A 22,787-nucleotide genomic window follows, 5' to 3' on the forward strand; every position below is an offset into this window, starting at 1 on the left:
CTGTGCTAGAATGTTTTCTGACTTGATAGCCTGAAGAGGAGCAAATGCTTCAACTTTGTTCTTTTACAATGAAAGAAAGGCATGATTATATAGTGATGCTGGAGGCTTTCAGCTACTAGATGAGTTCAGTAACTTGCCCATTGAGCTAGAAGGTGGTAGGGTATCATTTAAACTATGACTTGTAACTCCCCAAGCTTGGAAATGGAAATACTTCTTGCAGTGAAAAACTCTGTGTCACGCTTTCAGAGTTTATAAATTCATAAGGAAGTGGCAGTTTAGGACTTCCTTTAAAAAAGGAGCAACTTCTGTACATAAAGACCAGGCTGTATGAGTGGTAGCAACTTACATGATTTATCTACCCTCCCCTCATATGCACACTGAGTGGTCTATGTCCTTGATTTGCTGTTGGCATGAGATGAGCAGACACTCCTTTAATATTGCATCAGTAATTAGAAAGGAAAATTAAAATATTTGAAAAATTACTAAAAATTGTCTTGCAAAACACAGTACTATTATTTGAAGTTCTGGTAGTTTTCTTGCAAATGGAATCTGGAAACATCTCTTGGCTGCAGGCTTGGATAGGTAGAGTTTGTGCATATTTGGTGAACCTGGTTCCCAACTCCATCTTCAAGGGCTCACAGAAAGAAGCCATGAACCTGTCCCAGATCCTAGACAGAATATTGCTGACTATTCAAGGTTGAATATTGAACTTACCACACTTCAGGTAAGTGTGATTTGAAGTGGCAGGATTACATTTGGGAAAGTAAAAGGGGGTTTTGTGGCAGGGTTTTTTTTTATGGCAGCTGTATGAAGCTGCTCAGAAGTGTGGAGTGATCGAAGTAGTCCCAGCAGAGATGGATTATTGGAAAAATGCAAGGGAGGTGGGCAAAGCTGCTTGATAGATTGCAAAACCATATGATTAATTATACTGATCACATGCATATGGCCCCCATATAACTAATGTATATTTGTGTGCAGAGATTTATCCTCCCCACCACTCTTTTTGTAGTAAAATTCAGAGCAGTGAATTAGGAACGACACAATCAGATATAAAAGGATTTAGAACTGTTTAGGTGACTGGGCCAGCAGCTGGCAAACGTGGTTCACTGTGGAAAAATGTAAAATAATTAGTCTGGGAGCAAGAAACCAAAGGAAACACAGTGTGTGCTGCAATGGAACAATCATTCAGCACACTGACTAGGAAAAGGATTTGAAGGTTATTGTGGAAAAATCATTGAAACCATGGGGCTTATGCACAGCTGCAAGAAAGTAAGTTACTAGGTTGTATCAGAGGGATAAAATACAAAATAAGAGGCGATACAGTTACAGGAGTGTTAGGCTCCATCTGGAATACTGTATAGAGTATTGGTCAACGTGCCACACAAGAAATATAATGTCTGGGAAAGAGTGAAAAAGTACTAACAGAGATAAATATTTTATGTGTTATGTAAAGATAGGGAAGATGATCTAGGAAAACAGATATATATATATCCTTCTCTTTGTCCAATATTGAAAATTGGGAGTAATCTTAAAAATGAGGAAATAGAACTGTATATAAAAAAGTGGTAAGGATCTGGAATAAATTATTTTTTCAGAAAGTCTGTTGGAATACAAAATATACATAAATTCTATAGACTTCATAAAAAGAATTAAAGGGAATGACAAATGAGATAAATTTGTGATTTCGGTTTTTAAATTTGAAGACAGGCAGATTAAGCTGTTTCCCTTTCCACCCCTCTTAAAGGTTTGCAACTTGAATGATCATAGTTTTCAGACTTACTACAGCTTGCAGTGAGGAGGGCACATGGTTTTTATGTATGAATTATGATTTTTTTGTCTGCTAAGACTAGTTTTAAGTATATTGGGGAGCACCCAGATTCTTCATGTTGTGTATTAGGAATAACAAGGTGTTCATTCTGCTAGCACTTTTCTGAATTTCAGAGACCTGCAGCTAGAATATGAGGCTGCCTGTCTAGTGCTTCTGCAGTGCCATGTCAGGATAATGATGCACATACACAGTTTGCCACAAGTTTGGAAATGTTTTAGAGATTTGCTGTTTTGTCAATCCTGGTTCTTCCATGGCATTTAGAGATTGTGTATGTGGCAAAAATATAGTTAAGTTGAAAAATATGCAAAAGCAAGTGAACTATTTTAAGTAATAAAACTCCCTTTTATCAGGATTCAGCACTTGGCTGGGTGGGATGCTCTTAATGTCTAGCTAGCTGCTGCAGGAGCAGTAAGACAGCATGTGAATAAATGGGAGATAACTCCGTGGACTTCAGTTCTGCAGAGAAAATTAGCTGTCTGCATCTTTGGATCGAAACCAAATGCAGCAGGTCACTGGACTGAAGTTTGAGAAAGCAATTTGTCAAACTTGGTGTAAATTGCTAACTTCTCCAGGAAACCTTTTCCATTTTGATATCCTGCTTTGAAAATTTTGGAGTTACTTGGTCCCTAGTACTTCTCTGTTGTCTCATAGTTGCGACAATGAGGGCAGTTTTCCTGTAGACTTTGTATTTGATGTGCTGGGGCCGTGTCTCTCTCAGGACATCTGAGGAGGTGTGCAACAGAACCCAGCCGTGATTTTACTTTTTTAGGTAGATATTCCTGAGACTGCAACAGACTGCCTCTGAGGCAGGCACCCAAATTCCATGTACAGTACATATACATTGCCAAGGGAGTGGAGGAGCTCCAAAGGGGAGTTATGAAGCCTGGGAGCTTTGTAGACAGCAAAGTGGAACTAGTGTGAGTGGCAGTAGGGCTTCTGCTGTTAACTCTGAATGGCAATTTAGTGCAAGTTGGAAAGTAGCCTCTCTTTAATTTAGGTGGCTTCTGACAGCATTCAGAAGCAGAACTTGAAGGACGTCAAAATTGGGTATCAGCCTTTATATCTGCATCTCTCTTCAGTTTTTCCTCATAGATCATGGCTTCTAGACATACCTATTACTTTCAGTTTTACTTCTCTTTTTGTTTCCATCATCAAAGTCACCACACTGAAGAAACTGATCTTTCTGGAGTCAGTGGAATCTCTGCAGTTTAGACACCATAAATGTATTCTGTTATTAACACCCCTCCCAATTAGTGCTTGAATTCTGGAAAAAAAAATCCCAAATATGTATTTTAAAATGTTAATTTTTACTAATTAAACAGAATCTGGTTTTCAACCATATTGCTTTTGACACGCTTTTGATAACATTATTTCAGATTATTTCCAACATCTAAAAAGTGACTTGCATAATCATTAGACCTAAGTCTGAAGAGCTTCAGATGTTACCTTAAAAACAGTTTGGCAATAATAAAATTGTTCTAGCTGGATTGATAAAATCATTGAAGTGTGAGAAACTAGATCAGTTTTGAGTAAAAAGCTGTGTATAGTTTAATTTGAAATGTGCAGCTGCAGTTTTGCAGAAAACAAAATATATAACAGGCACAATGCTTATATTCAGCCTGAAGTTAAAGCATTTTTTTCCAGCTATCAATTTACAGCTTAAGATAATGGATTTTGGCAGTGTGCAGAGCTATTAAGTAATGTTTATTAAAATGGATAAGAAAGGACTTAAGAGGTGGCCTGTAAAAGAATTTTTGAAGGGCTGGTTAGTGAAATAAAGAAATAGCATTTTCTCCTAGAAGTAAAGGTTTATATCCCTGGAAAAGTCATTAATGAAAAATATTGTGGTGATACCTTATTATTTAATGCAGTTTATGAACTGATATGGAAACTGTACTTAGGATATTTTTTTCATCTCTACTGTGAGATTGAAGTGTGTTAAACATCTATACTAGAGAGAGAAATAATCAGTTATATTTAAGTTTGCCTCAGTCACAAAACTAGCATACAATTTGACATGACCTTAATATTCCCAGGGTCTATTATCCATTGTGCAGTTCTTCAGAATAGGCAATAGATGTGTGAAACTCCATGCCAAAAGTCATTAAAGCACTAGAAGTTTGCATGGACTCTAGGAGATGTTGGGTAAATGCCAAGGGCACTTACATAGCCAAGGGTTGTTAAATACATAGAAACCACATCCAGCTCAGGACGTCCCTGAGCTCAAAATAAATTAATACGGAGAGAATATTTTTATTCCTTCTTAAGCATTTGCTTCTGACCAATGCTTGAATTGATGCATACACACTACAATTGGATTTTTAGTACTATGTCCAACTCACTGAGATGCTCTGACCTTGCAGCCATGCACCATAAGGAAAGAAAAATCATGTTGGATGAGGTGGGCCTTTGGTCTGACCCAGTACAGTCACTCCTCCTTTTTTCTGAGATCACTTGTGACCTAATTAAATCTTAAATGTTTTCCAAATACTTTAAAGATAGGACTAGACAGGTGCGCGAGTTCAGTTCTGAACATGAGCGTAAGTCTTACAGTGTGTGTGTGCATTTACTTGCTTTTCTGAATAGAAGTGCTTTTGAAATCTGTAGATTTGCTAACAGGTCACAAAATTGCCTGCCAAGTCAAGGCTATGGAGCTTTGGGCAGAGGGGTGCTAAGGCACTTTTTCTGCAGTTAGAGGCGGTATCAGTGTAATTACCTTAAATGAATGTGTCTCTTTGCAGTAAGGGGTGCCCTGTTTTTCATGGCAGGGGCTCCCCAAAGGCTGCATCCCTCAATGCACATGATGGCAAGGAGAGTTTGAGCTTGACAGAGTCCATGCTCTCGATGCAGTGGAGACCTGGGAAATATGCATTTCTCTTTCATTGTCTTTCAAAATGAGCAAGACTTTTCCTAAGCACAGTGAGAACCACCCTGTAACTGGTTTCTGCCCATCTCTCCATTGCTTTCAGTGTTGCCTCCAGAATGAACTTGTGGTCTCTGCTTGATGATTAGTGTCAGCTAGAAATCAAGTCATCCATTTGTGCTTTCAAACCTTTAATTATTCTGATGGCTAGTGAACCTTCTTCAGCAGAGCCGGAGAAAACGAACTTGCATTACTTTTAGTTAGTGTTGTAAACATTTACAAATTGACAGTCTCTCTTAAAAAAATGTACACATACCTAAGGTCTTACGATGTTGAAGTCATATTTTGTTGACAGAAAAGAGTTTGAACAAAGCATTTATTTGGCTCAGTCTGGGTTTTACATAATTTCATCCTTCTTGAATTAAATGTCACAGGCTATTTCACTAGAGAAGTCTGAGATAAAGATAATCTCAAAAATTTTGAAGAGGAGAAGAGAGAATTGCATCAGATAGAGTTTTGGACCTCCCAAAGAAATGTAAGGTTTGTGCTAATAGCACAGTGTGCTTCCAAGAATATGGCAGATTTGATAAATGAAGCAACACTGATAACTACAGAGGTCTTGAAAATCAGCACATGCTTGCTGACCTGTTTAAATGGTACTACAACCTCTGCAAAAGCTGTTTAAGGTTCAGCCAGGATGGCTGAAAACAGCTTTATCTCTGGTACAAAGGAATGTAGCACAGAGAAGTGGATGACCTACTAGGTGCAGGGTTTTCCTAGATTCAGATGCTGCAGAGAAGAAAATTTTGGTTCTGTTTGTGACCTTGCAATCTCACTGAGGGTGCAGCAGTGATGGACTTTGAAGGGAGGATTGAGAAAACGTACTTGAACTTTCATTATAGAAGAAAAGTACAAAATTAGAGAATGGAATTTATAAACACTGGTAAAAAATGGAGGGTCAATACAACTCTGCTTTATCAGGAATACACTGGTTTTGCTCTCTAATAGCTGCAGTTAAATATTTTTCAGTCTTACTCTATTCACAGAGTTTGATACTGAATTCAGCTTTTAGGATAACTCTTGAAAATTCTAAATGGAAAAGTGACCTTTTAAATTTCTCTGATGTAAATCTAGTATTCTGAACAATCGTCTCCTTGATGTTTAGTGTAAAGGTAGTAAGACCTCTTTGCAAATACAGTGTGTGTTTAAATTTAATTAATTTAATGAATCCAAACTTCTGTTACCTTCTGCTGGTGCCCTTAACTCATCTGTTCAGTTCTCTGCGGATTTTCTATTAGGGGCTGTCAAAAACTGATTTTAAGCATTCTGATCTACACAGCAATGCGCTGGAACTTTGAAGATTATCCGTGCCAGTTTTGTGTGTGCATTTTGCAATCTATTGAAAACTTCAACTGTTACACACATTCTATGATTAAATAATGTATGCTTAGATCAAAGTAAATATTTTCTTTTAAATGGGGGAAATTCTTAATTTGTGAATTATTTTTTCAAATATTTTAAATTTATTGTGAATTTTTTACAAACTAATGTTGATGAAAATATTTCATTAGTAAATGGGAATACCAGAATTTAGATAAAACTTTCACTGTGGCTTCTGTTTTTCTGAAAAGTGGCACAGTGGAAGTGTTTTAGCTGTCTCTTTTCATCCAGTCTTTCCATATGTAATTTCTGTGTCAAATGGAAATGCTGTAGAAGAAAAATTCTGCATAGGCAGAAAGTTTAAAAAAATAAGCAAGTCTATGAAAAATATGCCTAGCCATTGGAAAATATAGTGTGTTTTAGGACATTCAGGTTTTACACATGACATTGTCACAAGATCAGTGACTCCTACAGAAAACAAATCATTTGTTTAGAATGGAAGTCAGCAGCTTTATGGAGAAATAAATATAATTTTACAACTTAATTACAGTATAAACATTTCTTGTGGTTGCAATGACTTTGTTGTTATTGTTGTATTAATCTTACAGGACATATGGATATTTGTTTTGGTACCTCCTAGGACCGGCTAAATCCTCTGAGCATAGCTCTGACCATTCTTCTAAAGAGCTTAACTTGTTAACCATTTTTCATTTGTGTGACTAAATGTTTAATAAATAAAGGGGAGGAAAAAGGGAATGAAGACAGAAAGAAAAGCTTTAAAGATACTCTATTTTCTTTTCTTTACAAGTTGTTATTCTCTGATTAATTTGCTACTCTGGAAGTTTTATCTAACAGCGTTAGTTCACTGAAATAAAGTGAAGAATTTCACACTTTCCAGCTGCTGTTGAATGCTCTAGGAGGGTTGGTGGTGGTAGTCTTTTCTATGGCAACCTAATCAGTAACTCCCCTTCACTTACAGCACCTTTTTAAGTACCAGACTCTCTAAGAACTGAGAAAATCTCTTGGTATAACTTAGCTAATAATGGGGGTAAAATCAGATAGAATTCTTGAGGAGTAAAAAGTATATTGTGACTTTCAGTTAGGGATTCCTTTTATTTTCAATTTGGTTCTTTATGCAGAAGAACCTGGAGCGTATAGATCTGTCCTTCTTTTATTTTGGGTTTTTTTTTTTTTTTTTTTCCCTTGAATTTGTGTGTGTCTTTATCTTGAAAGATTTGTTATAAATGGGCTGGAGAAAAGCTTAGAAAACTTAACTTCCCCCTCACACACTTCCAGAGAGTTTTCAAGCTTCTGATGGAAGGAGTAATATGATTAGCTCTGTAATGTTCACATTATCACAGAAGGAAATTCTGACACTTTCTGAACACAGTTTTCCTGTCTTTCCAGAAAGCTGCCACATCTAGGATTCTTAGATATTTTTTCTTCAGGGAATCATATGTTTTAAGTATTGACAACTATTTGGGGTCTTCTTTGTTTTAGACAGTGATTGATGTTTTTTTCTAGATTTCAGAATATTTATAACAAATGCTTGTGTAGTTACAATGGCCTCTTCTGTTTTGTTGTGTTTTGATTTTATTGGGGGATTGGGTGGTTTTTGCTTGTTTTTTTTTTTATTTTAAAAAACCCCACCCACAAACCACAAACTGTAAAACGTGTAATTTCTTTACCAGTGTTTACTGAGTTTTATGTGGCTCTGCTGTAGAAAGCCATCCTAAGAGTGTGTACAATTGGTGTGCTCACTGATATAATGCACAGTGACTTGTAATGCTGTTAAAAACATGTGTGGATTAAAACAAGAGCCTTAAATCACAACCCTGTAGATCGTGCTTTGCATGAAGAATAAACTAAAGGCTCCTGTCTCATTTCAGCCAGCAGAACTTTCTTCCGAGAATCATCACATTTTTAAACTGAGTTATCTTTATGTCAGACCCTTCCAAAAGGGAAACACTGAAATTTGGATAAATTTATAACAGCTACAAGTTTCTTTTAAAGTCTTTGCAGATTGGCTAAATAGAAGCACTCATTTACAGAAACTGATGACAGCTATCATATATGATAGTTGGATATTTAAGATTCTAATTTTTTTTTCATTCTTTGATAGTGTCATATAAATGTTTTTAGGGCTTATGTATCTTCTGTTTCGTTTGGTTTGAGTTCTGTTTACTCTTCTTTACAGAAACATAGTTCTTAGTCCAGGAAGATGAAGTCACAGGGTATTTCCACTTGGGGGGAGCTTGTCTTTGGTAAAGAAGTGGTTTTAAATCCATAGGTTCTGCTGCTGCAGGGTTGGTTTTGGTCAGTGCTGTGGTAGCCTGGTTGGCAACTGCAGCACTGGGTGTATTTCTTATAGTGCTGTCTCAGTGTCATGATGAAAATTCCCTGGCAGAGCAAGTATGAAGTACCAAGGTTAAAAATTAACGGGATTTGCGTAATTATATTGGCACACAGCGTGTTTCAGGGAGTGATACAGCAATCCAGGGCTCTTCTACATCTGCTCTTGTTGGAAGCACTGTGCCATCAGCCACTGTTTAAAACATTTTGGATGTGCAAACATGTTAAGAATAGTGCTTAAACAAGATGGATATTCTGAAACACGCAAGTGACCGTGTTTTCTGATGAGAGGGAGGCAGTTTCTTTCACTGTGTTTCCCTTGAAGCACATACTTTGTGTGTGGAATATCATGCTGGTGGAACAACTTTGAGGGAATACTTTTGGCACATTGTTTCAAACCTGGGGTATACAGAACTCTTGAAAGTGTATGTAACCATTGACAGAGGCACTTTGAAGTTGTTTTAAAAAGCTTGAGAGACAAATTCTGGTGTGTTTCTGTATTTACCACTTCTTGCTCAGCCATTTAAGAGATTAGAATGGCCATCTTGTTTCTAGTCCCTTTTATTCATACATGAACATGGATATATTTAAATATTCACAACCATTACATACTAACACATTTGTTTAATTACCATTAAAATACAACAACAACAAAAAACCTACTTGCAAATGAAACCACTTTGCTTTTTACTATGTAACTCTACTGTCTGCTGCATCAAATTAGCTCCCTTATCCTCAGAGTTTCATCTCTTTAAACTTGAGTCTGTACTGCTTTGTTTACCTATTGGAAAGTTGCCTCTTCTTTTTGTCATCTTCTCCCAGTCTAGGTTTTAAACATGCCTTCTGTTAGGTTCTTCTGCCTAGGTCACTACATCCAGCATTAAATATTTACTCCTTTAAATTCTTCTGTATGAGCACTGAGTCCAGAGTTTGTCTTGTTCAGAACAAAAGCTGTCTAGCATATGACCACCTACTATTAAAGCACTTAACTTTTTTTTTCCTGTCTGTACAGTTGTTGCAGGACCAAGCACTATGACAGTAAAAACCTTTTAAAGCTATAAATCATCAGGTAAATATATGGCACCATGCAGCTGGCATGAGTTGTACTGCAAAACTTCCAGCAGTTGCACTTCTCAGACTCAGGCATATATAGTCCCATTCTCAAGGGTGTGCAGTTAAAACTGAATCTCATGTAATAAATGGATTATCTCTTGATGTAGTTCAGAACAGATGAAGTAGAGCCTCTATCTGAGTTACCCAATCAAAGCAAGCAGTTATTTGAAAGGGCATATGGTTTTCTTCTGCAGCAAAAGTACACTTAAGAGGTAAAGTCCTATCAGCTTGAAAATCCCAAAGATCTGCAAGCTCAGGGTAAGCAAAATCAGATGGCTTAGAGGCTTTCCCAGCTCCTTCTGAGAAGGTGTGCAGAGAGACACTCCATACATCATTTGAATTGAGATGGAGGAGATAAAATAAAGATATTATGACATTTTGAAACGAGTTTGATCAGCAGGTCAAGGATTTCTGCAGCTTCAGTCTCTCATAAGACCTCATGTGGAGAGTTGCATCCAGCTCTGGGGCCTCCAGTGTAAGGACATGGCCTGCTGGAGTGACTCCAAGGGAGGAGTACAAAGATGATTGAAGCACTGAAGCACCTCTCCTATGAAGCAGCTGTAGAGGGACTTTTTACAAGGACATGTGACAAGGGGTGATGGTTCTAAGATGAAAGAGGGCAGGTTTAGATTAGATGTTAGGAGGAAATTCTTTACTATGAAGGTGGTGAAGCAATGGCACAGGTTGTCCAGAGAAGCTGTGGATGCTCCGTCCCTGGAAGTGTTCATGGCTGGGCTGGATGACGTTTAGAGCAACCTGGTCTAGTGGGAGGTGTTTCTGCCCATGGCTGGGGATTGGAACCAGATGATTCTAAGGTCCCTTGCTACTCAATCTGTTCTATGATTTTAAGGGCATATAATTAAGCACCGGGTATTGTTTATGCATCCACACAGAGTATCTTTCAAAAATATCTAGCTCCTCTTACTTTTAAAGATAAATGTATTTGTGTCTTCACATTTTAGCTGCTCTTTAATGTGAAGTGATTGACTGAGAAGGATCAGTGAGAAGTAGATGTGACACATTTTTCACCCAAGTCTATTGACTGTCCAATACAATGTAATGAGCTCTCCCAGAAAGTTGTATGGACACATTTCCTGGGTGTGTTGTCTTTGAGGCATCAGTGTGGTCCCCCTGCCACTCTGTATGTATTTAGTACTTCTGCACCAGTGTATTTGAGTGGTGTGTCAGTCTCAGTAGGGGAATGTGTAAGTAGGCTGGTGTGATAACTTGCAAGTAGAGGTGAAAATGTATGGTTTGTTAAATTAATTAACTGGTTCCCCGGCTTGTTAGAGCTTGGGTACCTTATCGGCCTTTCTTATATTCTGTTAGGGGAAATGTGTTAGTTTCCTACTTTGTTTTAAGATTATGTTTAAAAATGAGCTCTGGTAAGGTAGAAATTCTAGAATTAAATGCTGAAATTAAAATCCCTTATAAACTGAGACTGTTTTCTGTATTATCCTCACGTTTGAGTTAATTCTCCATTTGGTATGGGTGCTCGTAACAGTAGATCTGCTCTGTGTGCACAATTTAGTCTGAACTCAGTGAAATGCAAGGGGAGGGAGAGAAAAATTAAAACCAGAAATAGCAGGGGTTTAGATGCAAATAAACTCCTCAGCTGCTGCTTCAAACATAACCGTCACTAATTAGTACCAGCACAGCAGAACTGACTGAGCAGCTATTTGAAAGAAAGGAGGGGAGTGGCACCTGTTAGTGCACAGAAAGGGCTTCTTCTAATCTTCAAGTGTTCATGTTCAGCCATTAAGAGCAGGCAGACATGAGACTTTTGCATTCTCATTCTTCTCTTGTCTTTACTTTAGCAGTCTGTTCTCTGTCTCAGAAGTAGTCCTGAGAAGGTATTTTTAATCTCTTGCCCTTTTCATATTTAGGGATTTCAAGACTGTTGGAGCTTTTTGAAATGTAGTTGCTTGTTCAGTTTCAGTCACTCAAGTACTTGGAATTGATAGCCAGAGAAATATGTTCTCTGTATGAGTTCTGTGCTTCCCCCCCACACACCCCAACTTACTTTGTGTCCAGGCTGAGTTTGATTTGCAAGCTCAGAAAACATAATGTTTAAAAAAGTAATACAGATCAATTCACATCATCAGAACATTTTGGTTCTGATCTTATTTCTTTAACTTGGTGTTGGTTTTGGTAACTGGTGCATTTGATTAAGACATGGCTCACTTTCTTTATTGTAAAAGTACCAACTACTTTTGCACATACTTATACAAGCTTTCTTAAATATTATGATTTTGAGCTTTGTGTAAGTCACATATTTCTGTCAAATTGATTTCTTGTCAAAACTCTTTTTTCTCTATCATTTATTGCATCATATGAAATTTTGAAACATTCAGCTCTCAGCATTATTCCTCTGTGCGTTCAGCATGCATGCTGGGCATGTTAACATGTGCAGCAGAGTTGGAGGTCGAGTTACATTTTTTGTTATTTTGATCATTGCAGAATGGATTGGGTTGAAATTGAAATGCAATAATGACACTAGTTAACTGCAACGTTTTCATCCTTCTGAAATTTGATACAGAGTTGCTAAATCCTTCTGCAGATCTAGTGTGAATTAATGGCTCCAAACCTGAAGCTCCCAGAGATCTGGCTGGCACCAACTGGATTTTAATTACGTGCACACGCTGGTTTAGTTATTCTGGTAGCTGGTAAAATGAGTGTAACAAGTTAATTCTTTCAGATTAGGAGAAGAAAAAAAATACTGATCCTGTTTTCAGATGAGGGGGAAAAAAAGGAAATCTTGATTTTATTTTTTCCAAAGGAAAAAGAAAGGAAGGTATGTAGATATTACAAGAAAGAAAGTCAGTGAAAGGATACAAAGAGACAAAATAAGTAGATTGCATGGAAAGGAGTAAAGAAATAAAAATTATGTTGGAAAAATCAACTGGAAAATGCATTCTGTTTTATAAGCAGAAAAGATTAAGATAGAAAACTTGAACAGTACAGGTGCATTAAAACACCAAATGCTGTGCAAAGGGACAAGAAGTAAAAGTAATGAAAGGGGAAGACATAATTTTAAATTGAAGGGAGAGATAAGTGCATATGATATTTTAAAATAATTTCTCTCTAATAATCAGCAGCATATATTTGAGTTTGTCCTTAAAAATTACTTAGATTTTAATAAATACAGAATTAGTGTTACCAAAAATCACATCACTGTGATCAGCACTGTCACTAAAAACACAGGTAAGGGTTATCAAAGTTTTATTTATGTAACCCTTCATTTTTATTTAATTTAATTTAAAAAAAAAAAGTCCACAAGCCAAAGATTGAACACTGTGAACACCATTAATTCTTTAATAGCATCTTAAATTTAGGAGACTGACGGATAAACAGAATAATTATATCAACGTGAAAATTAATTCTTTGAAGTAATATTGTTGCCTTAAGGCATTTCTCTATGCAGGAAGCCAGGAAGGAAACCACAATCTTTGGAAATGTTTGTAGATGCCAGTGACTGGTCAGCTCCTGATCCATTGCTATGTCACCTGCACAGCATCCTCCTGGAGCCCTTTCCATGTCATTCAATTCTAATTTACCATCAGCTATCATAGCTTTACCATGCACATTCTGAAATTGGCACTGCAGGCTTGACATAAAACCACAAAGGTGACTAAATTCCAAGTTAAAGCTGAAATTTCATTCTCAGTTCTCTTGGTTGTGGGGGTGCTGTGGAGCACGTGGGAACACCCAGTGTTTGAAGCCCCAGCTGGACCCACACACAGAAGGGCAAGCTGAGAGTGGAATTTCAGCCCAAGCCCTACAGTTAAAGCCACGTAGCTGTTTGTGGTTGGATTTCTCCTGTGTTGCACTGTTAGAGGCAAAAATAAGCCCAAGTCAATCCCAGAGTTATTTTAAACTATGCTTACAAGAATCTTGTGGTAGTAGTAATAGATTCTTCTCATCCATTGTGCCTCTGAAATTTAAATTTTTGTGTCCAGTTTGCCTTGAGTTTGCACTGTTGGAAACTGCTTAGGTGTTAGGTTACAGATACCTTAATATCTGAGGTTCAGCCTGAAATACATAATTATTTATGTAATAAATAAATAGTATTACTATTACAGTATACTTACAGTATACCTGTCTTTACTTGAAACTCATTTTGTGGAATAAAAGAGTAAAATTGCTTTTTGCCCAATACATGCATTTTTATGAGCAAAATGAGCTTTCACAGTGTTTTTTTTAAATGTCAGGAATGTCAAATCTTTTTTATCTGAAGGACTCATTGGATGACTCAGGAAAAGCTACTTAGAAATTAGTCAGGATTTAATTGAAGTGGGAAGGATACTGAATTGTGAAGAGAGAGCTCTCTCCCCTCTGCACTCATTAGATTGGTACTTTAAAAGAAGATCAATCTTAATTTTAAGTGATTGAATCAGCCTTTTCTTCAAAATATAATTTTTATTTAATCTTTGGTTAGGCACTTGGAATAATGATTAGAATAGTTATTCAAACATTTATCTCTTCTAAGAAAAAAATGGGAGTTATGCTTATAAGTTGGGTTTGGGGTGTTTTTTTCAAAAAAAAAAAAGGAGCTTCCTGCTTCTTCCTGCTTCTTGTATTTCTATCCCTTACCAGCTGTCTTTGGTGGGTCTGGCATCCCTGCTTATTGAAGACTTGGAGAGGTATGTATTGGTGAAGAAAATAATAGTGAATGAGAGGGAGGGATACAGCTTTCAAATGAGGTGGTAGCTGATCTAGCTGAGCTCATGCTCATGTCCTGAAGGGTATTCTTTGCAGATGACAAATTTCTTTAAGAGTGACAGGATGTCAAGAATTTTGCAAAAGCTTAGAAAAAAAAGTAAGAGATGGCACAGCTGATTTATTTCATCCTGTTTCATCCTCATTTGTACTAGTTTTGAAGCTGATGTTTGTAAGAAGTTAGCCATGGATGTTTTGCAAATCAGGGATGCCAGTTTCACAAAAAGAAAGGGATTTGATGAGTCCATAATCACATCAGAGTTAATATGTGAACATGTGAACACAGAATCTCAGAACATGCTGAGTTTGAAGGGATCCATCAGGATCGTCAAGTCCAACTCCTGGCCCTTCAAGGACACCCATGTCACACCATGTGCCAGAGCACGCTGTGCAAATGCTCCTTGAGCTCTGCCAGGCTGGTGCTGTGACCGCTTCCCTGGGGAGCCTGTTCCAGTGCCCAAACACCCTCTGGGTGAAGAACTTTCTCCTAATGCCCAACCTGAACCTCCTGTGACACAGCTTCAGGCCATTCCCTCAGGTCTGGCACTGCTCACCACAGAGCAGAGATCAGTGCCTGCCCCTCCTCGTCCCCTCACAAGGAAGCTGCAGACTGCAGTGAGGTCTCTCCTCAGTCTCCTCCTCTCCAGGCTGAACACACCAAGTGACCTAAGCCACTCCACATATGACTTTTCCTAAAGGCCCTTCCCCATCTTTGTTGCCCTGCTTTGGACAATCTCTTAACAGTTTAATACCTTTCTTATATGGTGGTGACTAAAACTGGTACCTATGTATTTCAGTTAAAATTGTTGACTGCTGAAGTTCAGTGTTCTGTTATCAGTAACAAATTTAACTTTAGTCAGAATTCAGATAAATGCTGCAAGACTTAAGAAACTTGAAAATCCAGTTGGTTTGAACATGTAGAATTTACTTTTTACTTCTTGTCTAAACTTTTTTATTTCTGTATTTTTGCAGAAAGATTGCTTTTCATTATATCATTTTGGTTAAAGGACAACTGTGAAACCGTTTTGCACATTTTTTTTTTTTTAATTTGCCATTGGGGAAAAATGGCTTTTGTTACTGTGAGAAGGATGTGATTTTAATAAGAATGCAGCATGTTAATACCCAGCAGCCATGAAATATTCATTTGAGATTTGCGGCATTTGTTGAGTCTTGTTAACTAAGCAGTTATGGAGTCACTTGTCCCCTAAAGTTTTAAAAAGGATAAAGCTACATTTGTTGCTACATTTGATTTGTTTTTAAGCAGTATTTTCCAGAACATGCTGGTCTGAGCAGCAGCAGTGCACTTGGGTTGTAGGCCATGATGGAGCTCTATACTGTAAGAAGCTTAAAATAGTTCTGTCTAAATCAAAGCAAGTCTTGGCTTCAGATATTTAGAGTTAGCCCATATTTTCCGTACATATCAGAATATGACTGTTTTAAATCTAAATTATGAGGTTGTTTTTTTTTTTCTTGTTGTTAGTTCCGTCCCACCCTTCATTGAAACCTGAGGTTTGAGTCAAACAAACATGCTGCAAGGGAAAACTAAGACTGACTGTAACAGGTGCTTGTAGCCTGTCATTCAGTGAAATACTTTAACAAGTCCTTAATGCTAACACAGAGCTGCAGGACATGGGATTAAATGGCAAGTTGAAGTCTTCTATTTAGAAATACAATAATGTATAATACAATATGTGATGGTAATTTTTCCATGATTAATTTTCAAATACACACAGTGTGTGTTCTGAATCTTAGGGTTTCTTGTTTTCCTGTTGTCACTTACCGTCTCTGAAATCCTAAAGTATAAATATCTCTGTTTCACTGGGTCTGTGTCCTCTTTTGCTGCCAGTAAGTGCTGGTGCTACTCATCAGAGTACTGTCAACTCATATGGTTTTCATCCTGAGTCTTTCAATATTAATGAGGAGAGAGTGAAGTTGGAGATTTTTTGTTTGCTTGACTAATTGAATCTTTGGGTTCGGTGGTATGATCTCTGACTCTTTTTGTTGGTGTTTTCATTGCTTTTCCCATTTTTTGACTTCTCTGAAAGACAGGCCCATATTTAAACTAGAACATCGTTATCCTCCCATGTTAGGATTTGCTTCACAGTTCAAAAATTCACTTCAGGATTGGCTTATTTGCATGGATACACAGCACATTTCAACCTTTGCTGAGCCAGCCACTAACCTGGCGAAATACTGTTTACTGTTTGGTGGGTTTAGGGTTTTGTTGAGTTAGCAAGCTGAATTTGGCTCAGCAAGAGCCCAAGTAGCTGAGCTGGCAGACAAGGAGGTGCAGGAATACATGGCTGAGAGCAAGGGAGTGGGAAGCAGGATCAGCCTTTGGTGACATCGAGCCATTAATTTGGCACACCTGTCTTGTTAAAGCATGCTCTCAGTGAAGCCAAAAAATGTTTATAAGCATGTCATTATTTAAGACTGTGCTATAAAAGCTTTATTGCTGGTAGCTTTTTGTTGTGGCTACCCACAAAATACTGGGGTTGATCAAGATTGGGTATAAGGTTTTTTCTAATTACATCTTTGGTCTACAAATGTGGTGGACTTTTTTTCTTTTTCAGAAGGAAGATGTCATTCATGCAGACGTGGATGAAAGACTGTCTCTTCGAAAGCACCGCTTCATGCATTTTGCATCGTTGGAATATGAAGGGGAATATTACATGACACCAAGAGATTTCTTGTTCTCAGTAATGTTTGATCAAGTTGAACGTAAGTTGTTTTCTTGTTACCGTATTTGTGAAGGAAAAGAATCTTGCTGGTCCCCTTAGAGATGTCATTTGCAAATCGCTGGGATAAGATCCTTTATGTTACATAAATCACTAGAAGCCAATATTTAAATGTTGCCCGTATGGATGCTCACAGACACTGCTACCCTTTACACAAGTGAAGTGAGGCTGATGATTTAGAAATCTGATGACTTGCTAATGACATCTCTGCATAATTTACATGACTGATCAGTATGTAGTTCCTCAATTGCTTACATGCCACAGAAAATAGAATGAGTGTATTATAATAGTGTTCATACCATTCCTGGTCCTGTTATCTTCTATCCACTTCACCAGCAAGTAATTCTGTGACCTTTTTTCTTAGAGGAGGTAGTGATGGGAGTGAGTTGAACGAGAATAGTAGAGCCCAGAGTTCAGTTCTACATTGTTGATTTTAAATCTCCTTTGATTTTTACATAACCTAGTTAAGAACAAATCATAATCACAAGTGTCTTTCCAAGAAGTACTTTTAAAAGTGCACTTTCTGAGGAGAAAATAGGAACAGCACACAAATAAAAAGTGCATAGGTTGTTGTCCTTTTCTGCAGGTTTTCTGGCTTCATTAATTCTGTCCCATTCCTTAGACTTCTTTCATCTTTGTATCTTCTTCTGTTATTTCCATGTTACAGTTATGTTATATGCTTCTTTCCTAAAAAAAAAAATTGGGTTTTACAGTTTTCCCACGTTTTTTGGTTTTTTTTTTTGCTTTTGAAAGGTTAAGGTTTTCTGTTTCCAGAGAAGATTGTCACTTAGAGGACAAATACTCTATTAGTTCATCTGTTGAGGGAAAGAGGGAGAAGTCCCAGCTTTAATAGTTGTTTGCTGCAGTCTGCACATGCTGACCAGGAGAGCGTGTTGTCTAGCAAAGGCCATTCAAAGCCTGCAATGCTCTGCCCACCTACCAGCAAATGCTGTGGTGACTTGGGAGTATTGACCTGGAAATCCAGAAGGGAATTCAAGGCCCTTTGGAAGGATTTGAGAGACAGGGAGGAAGAAGGAGACCAGAATGCACTTTGGTTGAAACCTGTTGAAAACCTAGGGCAGAAAACAGTTTAAAAGAGCTGCAAGTGGTCAAAGAATAGGACAATTATTATTAGATAGAATTATCGGTAATAAAAAGTTTTCCGGTATCTGCCAAAAATCTGTAGGTGGTAAGGATACATGAATTCACTGCTGACACACAGCTTCTAATATTACACAAAGCTGAATATAAATCCTTAGAAGAACTTTATGACCTTGAGAGTCATGGAGATCTTTAAAGTACTGTTTTTTAATGTATGGGTGTTAGACTTCGTTCCACCTCAGAACTTAAGTCATTAAGTTAAAAACCTGAAAGGAAACTTATTTTGAGTTTTCCAGCCTGAAGGACAGTGAGTACAGAAACTTCTAGTTTTGAAGGTATGGTTTTCAGACAGTTGTGTCCAAAGACAAGGTTAGAGAGATAAGTGTTTTTCAGTTCTATGCATTCATCCATGTTAATTGGTTACTCCAAGTATAATAGTACACATGCAGATTTTTAATGAAGTGGTATGTGGTGATATTTATTTGTAATGCAGCCAAGTTAATTTCAGTTGCTTTGCTAATATGAGTAGGAAATAGCATTAAACAGAAGTGAATAAATAATGGCAAGTAAAAAAACCTTTGCTCTAATGCATATTTAGCATTTCAATTGAGGTCAGGCTTGCAGCAGTAGCATCACAGATGCTTGATAGAAAAATGTTGACACTTGAATCTAATGTTCCTAAATATTTTTTTAACTGTCATTGGTACAGATTCTTTGGCCAGTAGCATAAACACAGTGGTAAGCAATTCTCTTGATTTCTCTTGCTTGGGATTTTACATTTTTATGTGCCTGCAAACAGGCACAGAATTTGATAGCAGAGAAATATGGCACTTGAAGTATTTTAAAGGCAGTGGTTTTATTCATTGTGTTTCAAAGAATTTCATATGAGGAAAATAAACAGACCTATCTCAAGTGTCTGTCATGGTATATTTAGAGTAGGTCAAGATAGTGAACTTAATAGCAAAGCAGCAGTTACTTTGGAAGCTTTCTGCTTATATAATAAAATAATTCTCTTTCACCCTGAACAGTGCCTTTAGAAAAGAGAAAGGTATGACACCACTTACCCTAGAAAGCCCTTCACTTACTGCATACCTAGATGCAATTTTAACATGTGATCCTGCATACATATGGTGAGTCTTACAATGGTGAACTTCAAGCTGTAATGGTTTGGTTATTCTCTTACCTATTTTTGATTAATTGCTAATAAATAAAAAAACCCAAACCTCTCAGCAAAATCTGAAGCACCCTGGCAGTAACCATTCATCTTCATAAATATTTGCCTGGAGTTTTCCAATTGGAAGCTGTTTATGGTAATATGGAAGACTTAGGGCTGTTCTGAAGTGTTTTTTCTGCAGTACTTTTTACAGACAATATGCAGAAACATATGGCCAGCCTCATGAGCGGTTTAGTTGTGTACATCAAGAAATACTGCTGAGGTTGATCTGTCCCTATTCAGAGATAAACACTTCCACAAGGGAAAAAGGCAAGCAAAAAGAAGGATGAGAAACACTTAAGAACTGAGAATAGGAGACGTTGGCCAGCCAGCCTTAGGGTTTTTTGCTCATGGGTAGTTGTCACTGGGGAATTACTTTGAAATCTCCTGTTAGTTTTTAAACATAGTCGAATTAGTAGAAAGTAAATGTGGTATTGTGTAAACCAGAAGAATTGTTGGTGCTAGCATTAAAAAATACCAAAATATTTTAGCTGTGTGCAGATTGTCAAGTGAATTCCTGTACACAGTTGGGTGGAATTTATTGCTGAAGCAAAAATCTTAGGTGTGGCCTTTGACAAGGTTGCAAAAGATGCAATAAATTATAATTTATTATGGAACGCTTTACCAGATAAGAAAACGGATGAACTATACTGCAAATATATCAACTGTCATCCAGCCTAAGTGATCTTGAACCCTGCCAGGCAGATCTTAGTTCACTACCTCTGGTCATTTATTTCCTGGTGCATGGGTTTCTCTATTATTCATTTTCTTTAAAATAGGCAGAAGTTGTGAAATATTGGCATTCCTGTTAATTAAATCACACCTTCAAAGTTATTTACTGTGAGGGTGATAATGAAGAAAAATATTTACTGTACTGCCATGTAAGGAGAATGAGCTGATAACAAATGCAGAGTCCCCTGACAGACTTTTTGTTCTGCATATTGACAAAGCAAAAAGTTCTATAAAGGAATAAAGACACTGTCCAAAAAAAATGTGCTTGCTTTTAGAGGCAGTGCTTCTAACACCAAGTTACTCTGTAGACAGGTGCCCTGTTCTATTGCTGTTAGTTATTTTATGAAAGGAAGCAGCCACCTCTTCATAAACAGTGACAAACAGTAAATGAGATGTGGTAGTGTGGCACAGCATTTGTGCCAGTGCAAAACTAATATGATAGCATTTTTTTTCTACCAGTTAGTTCAGTGCATACTAAATGCACCATTGGGGATTTTGGATTCATGGCTATATGCCATGTAATCTTGTGTTAAAACTGTTACCACAGGGATGTGTGGCAAACCATTGAAAAACCAAGTTCTTCTGTGTAGTCTGTGGGATATTCATGTAAATCATCATACCTGATGCAATGATAGTTTAGTGAAAAAGTGTTCCTGTTACTGTTCTTACTGTGATGTAAAAATACTTCACAGTGTCTAGTAATGTGATGTAAAATACTTCACAATATCTAATATAAATAATATAAACATGATGTGTTGCATCAGAAATTCTGGCACTTCTAAGATCACAGGTATGGGAAGAATAAATTATTTTATCCTTCCCATACCTGTGATCTTAGAAGTGCTAGAATTTCTGCTGATTTACACAGAATTTTCATTGCTGTGCAAGAGCATTTTCAAGAGACCCTTCATGTAAAATTTGTGTCGTAGACAGTTGTGCATACTTAGGCTCATATTCCAGATTAGACAACTAATACTGTGTTAGGGCTCTATGGAAATACCACCACTGATGTGCTGTTGCAGAACATACATGAAAATCTGTATTAGTTTTTGAAAAGGACTGCAAGAGTCCTTCAAGAAATGAAGATGTTGCAATGCATTGAATCTGAACTGTGCTTATGTTCATTTTTTTTTCTGGAGAAGATTATTTTATTCCTCTTCCAGGTAGAAGACAAACCTTCAGGTTACCTTGTCTGATAACAATTGGTGCTTGCTAAATAAAGATCTTGATCCTTCTATATCTGCTCAGTCAAGATTTAATGTGTTGTAGCATCTTCATTCATTCAGCTGCAGTAAAAGAGATTTTGCTGTGTTCTACAGTACCAGGGTACCAGAGGCAGTATTTCCATGGCAGACTCCTATCTGTCAGTGAGAATTAGTGTGTTGTAAGTTCCCTTGGAGAAGTTGTTGGAGTTGGTTTAGCTTTCTGTGGGAACACGGTGCAAAGTTGTGGTGTGTTTGCAGGCTTGATATGATGTGTGGCTTCCTGTCACCGCATCAGCGTGGTCATGGCTGTGAGGGAATCTGAGGAAAGGACACAGTGCAAGGCTGTGGTGGCTAAAAAATTGAGTTCTCCTTTGTCCTTAGTTGAGGTCAGTGCTGGTGCAGTCAGTGGTGTTAGGAGGGCCAAGAGGGACCATGCAGTAGATGAGCACTTCAGAATGAGCTGAGTCAGTCTTCTTATTTTTGGGTCTTGAGTTTTTTGCCTTTGGCAGGAGTTCAGATGCCTGTACTTCAGTGTCTTCATTTTGACCTGAATTTCATACACGATAGCTAATCAGACTGATGTGAGTCATGCATCAGTGTCAGATCTAAAATCTAGGATTCAGAGTCAAAGAATAAGATTGAAGCTTGTATAAATGGAAAAGCTTTATATGGGAAGTAGGGATTGAAGTGTTGTATGGGGAGCCATTGAAACAGCTGGGAACTGAATTCAATTCTCTCCAATTTCTAATATGTTAACTAAGAAATTGTTTTCTCTCTATCTCTGCATTTAGTGGTTTTTTAGTACAGATATGTCATTGTTGCTCAAATCCCCCAAATACAGTAGAGAACTCTGAGTATGCACAACAACAATGACCCCTTGCCCAGTGGTAGATGGAAGCTAAAATGAAGATAAATCCAAAGGAAAAAACATGATGGTTTAATGTCATTGGATTAATCTCTTCTGAATTTTAGAAAATGAAACAAAATCAGCCATTTCTAGCCAAAGCTTCTTAGTCTTCGTTTACTCATTTCTTAAGGTGGGGTTGTGAGTAAAGGAAAATACTATTCCTGTTAAGGAACTGAACAAAAAAGCAAAGATAAATATTGATTGCTGAAAATGTCCTCCATACTGTGGATTTTTCGTCCTCAGCTATTCTTCATCACCCAAAATCCGACCACCCTGTCAAAGTCTTCAAAGTACCTTACTTTCACTTTCCCTTAAGTGTCCAAGTAGAACACTGTTATGATTGATACATAACTCTGTTATGATTGATTCCAAGTAGAAAATGGGTGTTGTGCATAAAATACTATATTGTTTTAGATCTAATGTTGTGCCTCGCCCAATTGTTGGTAATTAATTAAATTAAATAAGGGAGTTTTTTGTGCTTTTTTTGGCCTCATCAATTAGGTCTTAACTCTGATAACTAACGCATATAGGCTGTATGTTTATCTAAAAACTAATTTCAGGGTAAATAGTTCTTTGTTTAGAAATATGGCAGAAATTCCTATGATCTTGATAACATGTATTTATGTTTATTATGTC

General features: G+C 37.3%; 1 protein-coding gene across 1 annotated transcript in view; it reads left to right on the top strand.

Moving 5' to 3' along the window:
* The window catches only part of MICU2 (mitochondrial calcium uptake 2), a 134,343-nt gene that overhangs the window by 54,629 nt on the left and 56,927 nt on the right, over positions 1 to 22,787 (top strand). The window contains exon 2 of the mRNA XM_041487148.1: positions 16,829 to 16,976. Coding sequence (XP_041343082.1) covers positions 16,829 to 16,976 — 148 coding nt within the window. The remainder of the gene's footprint in view (positions 1 to 16,828; positions 16,977 to 22,787) is intronic.

Source organism: Pyrgilauda ruficollis, unplaced genomic scaffold, assembly GCF_017590135.1.
Source record: "Pyrgilauda ruficollis isolate IOZ18807 unplaced genomic scaffold, ASM1759013v1 scaffold8, whole genome shotgun sequence".
In the NCBI taxonomy this organism is placed as follows: Eukaryota; Metazoa; Chordata; class Aves; order Passeriformes; family Passeridae; genus Pyrgilauda; species Pyrgilauda ruficollis.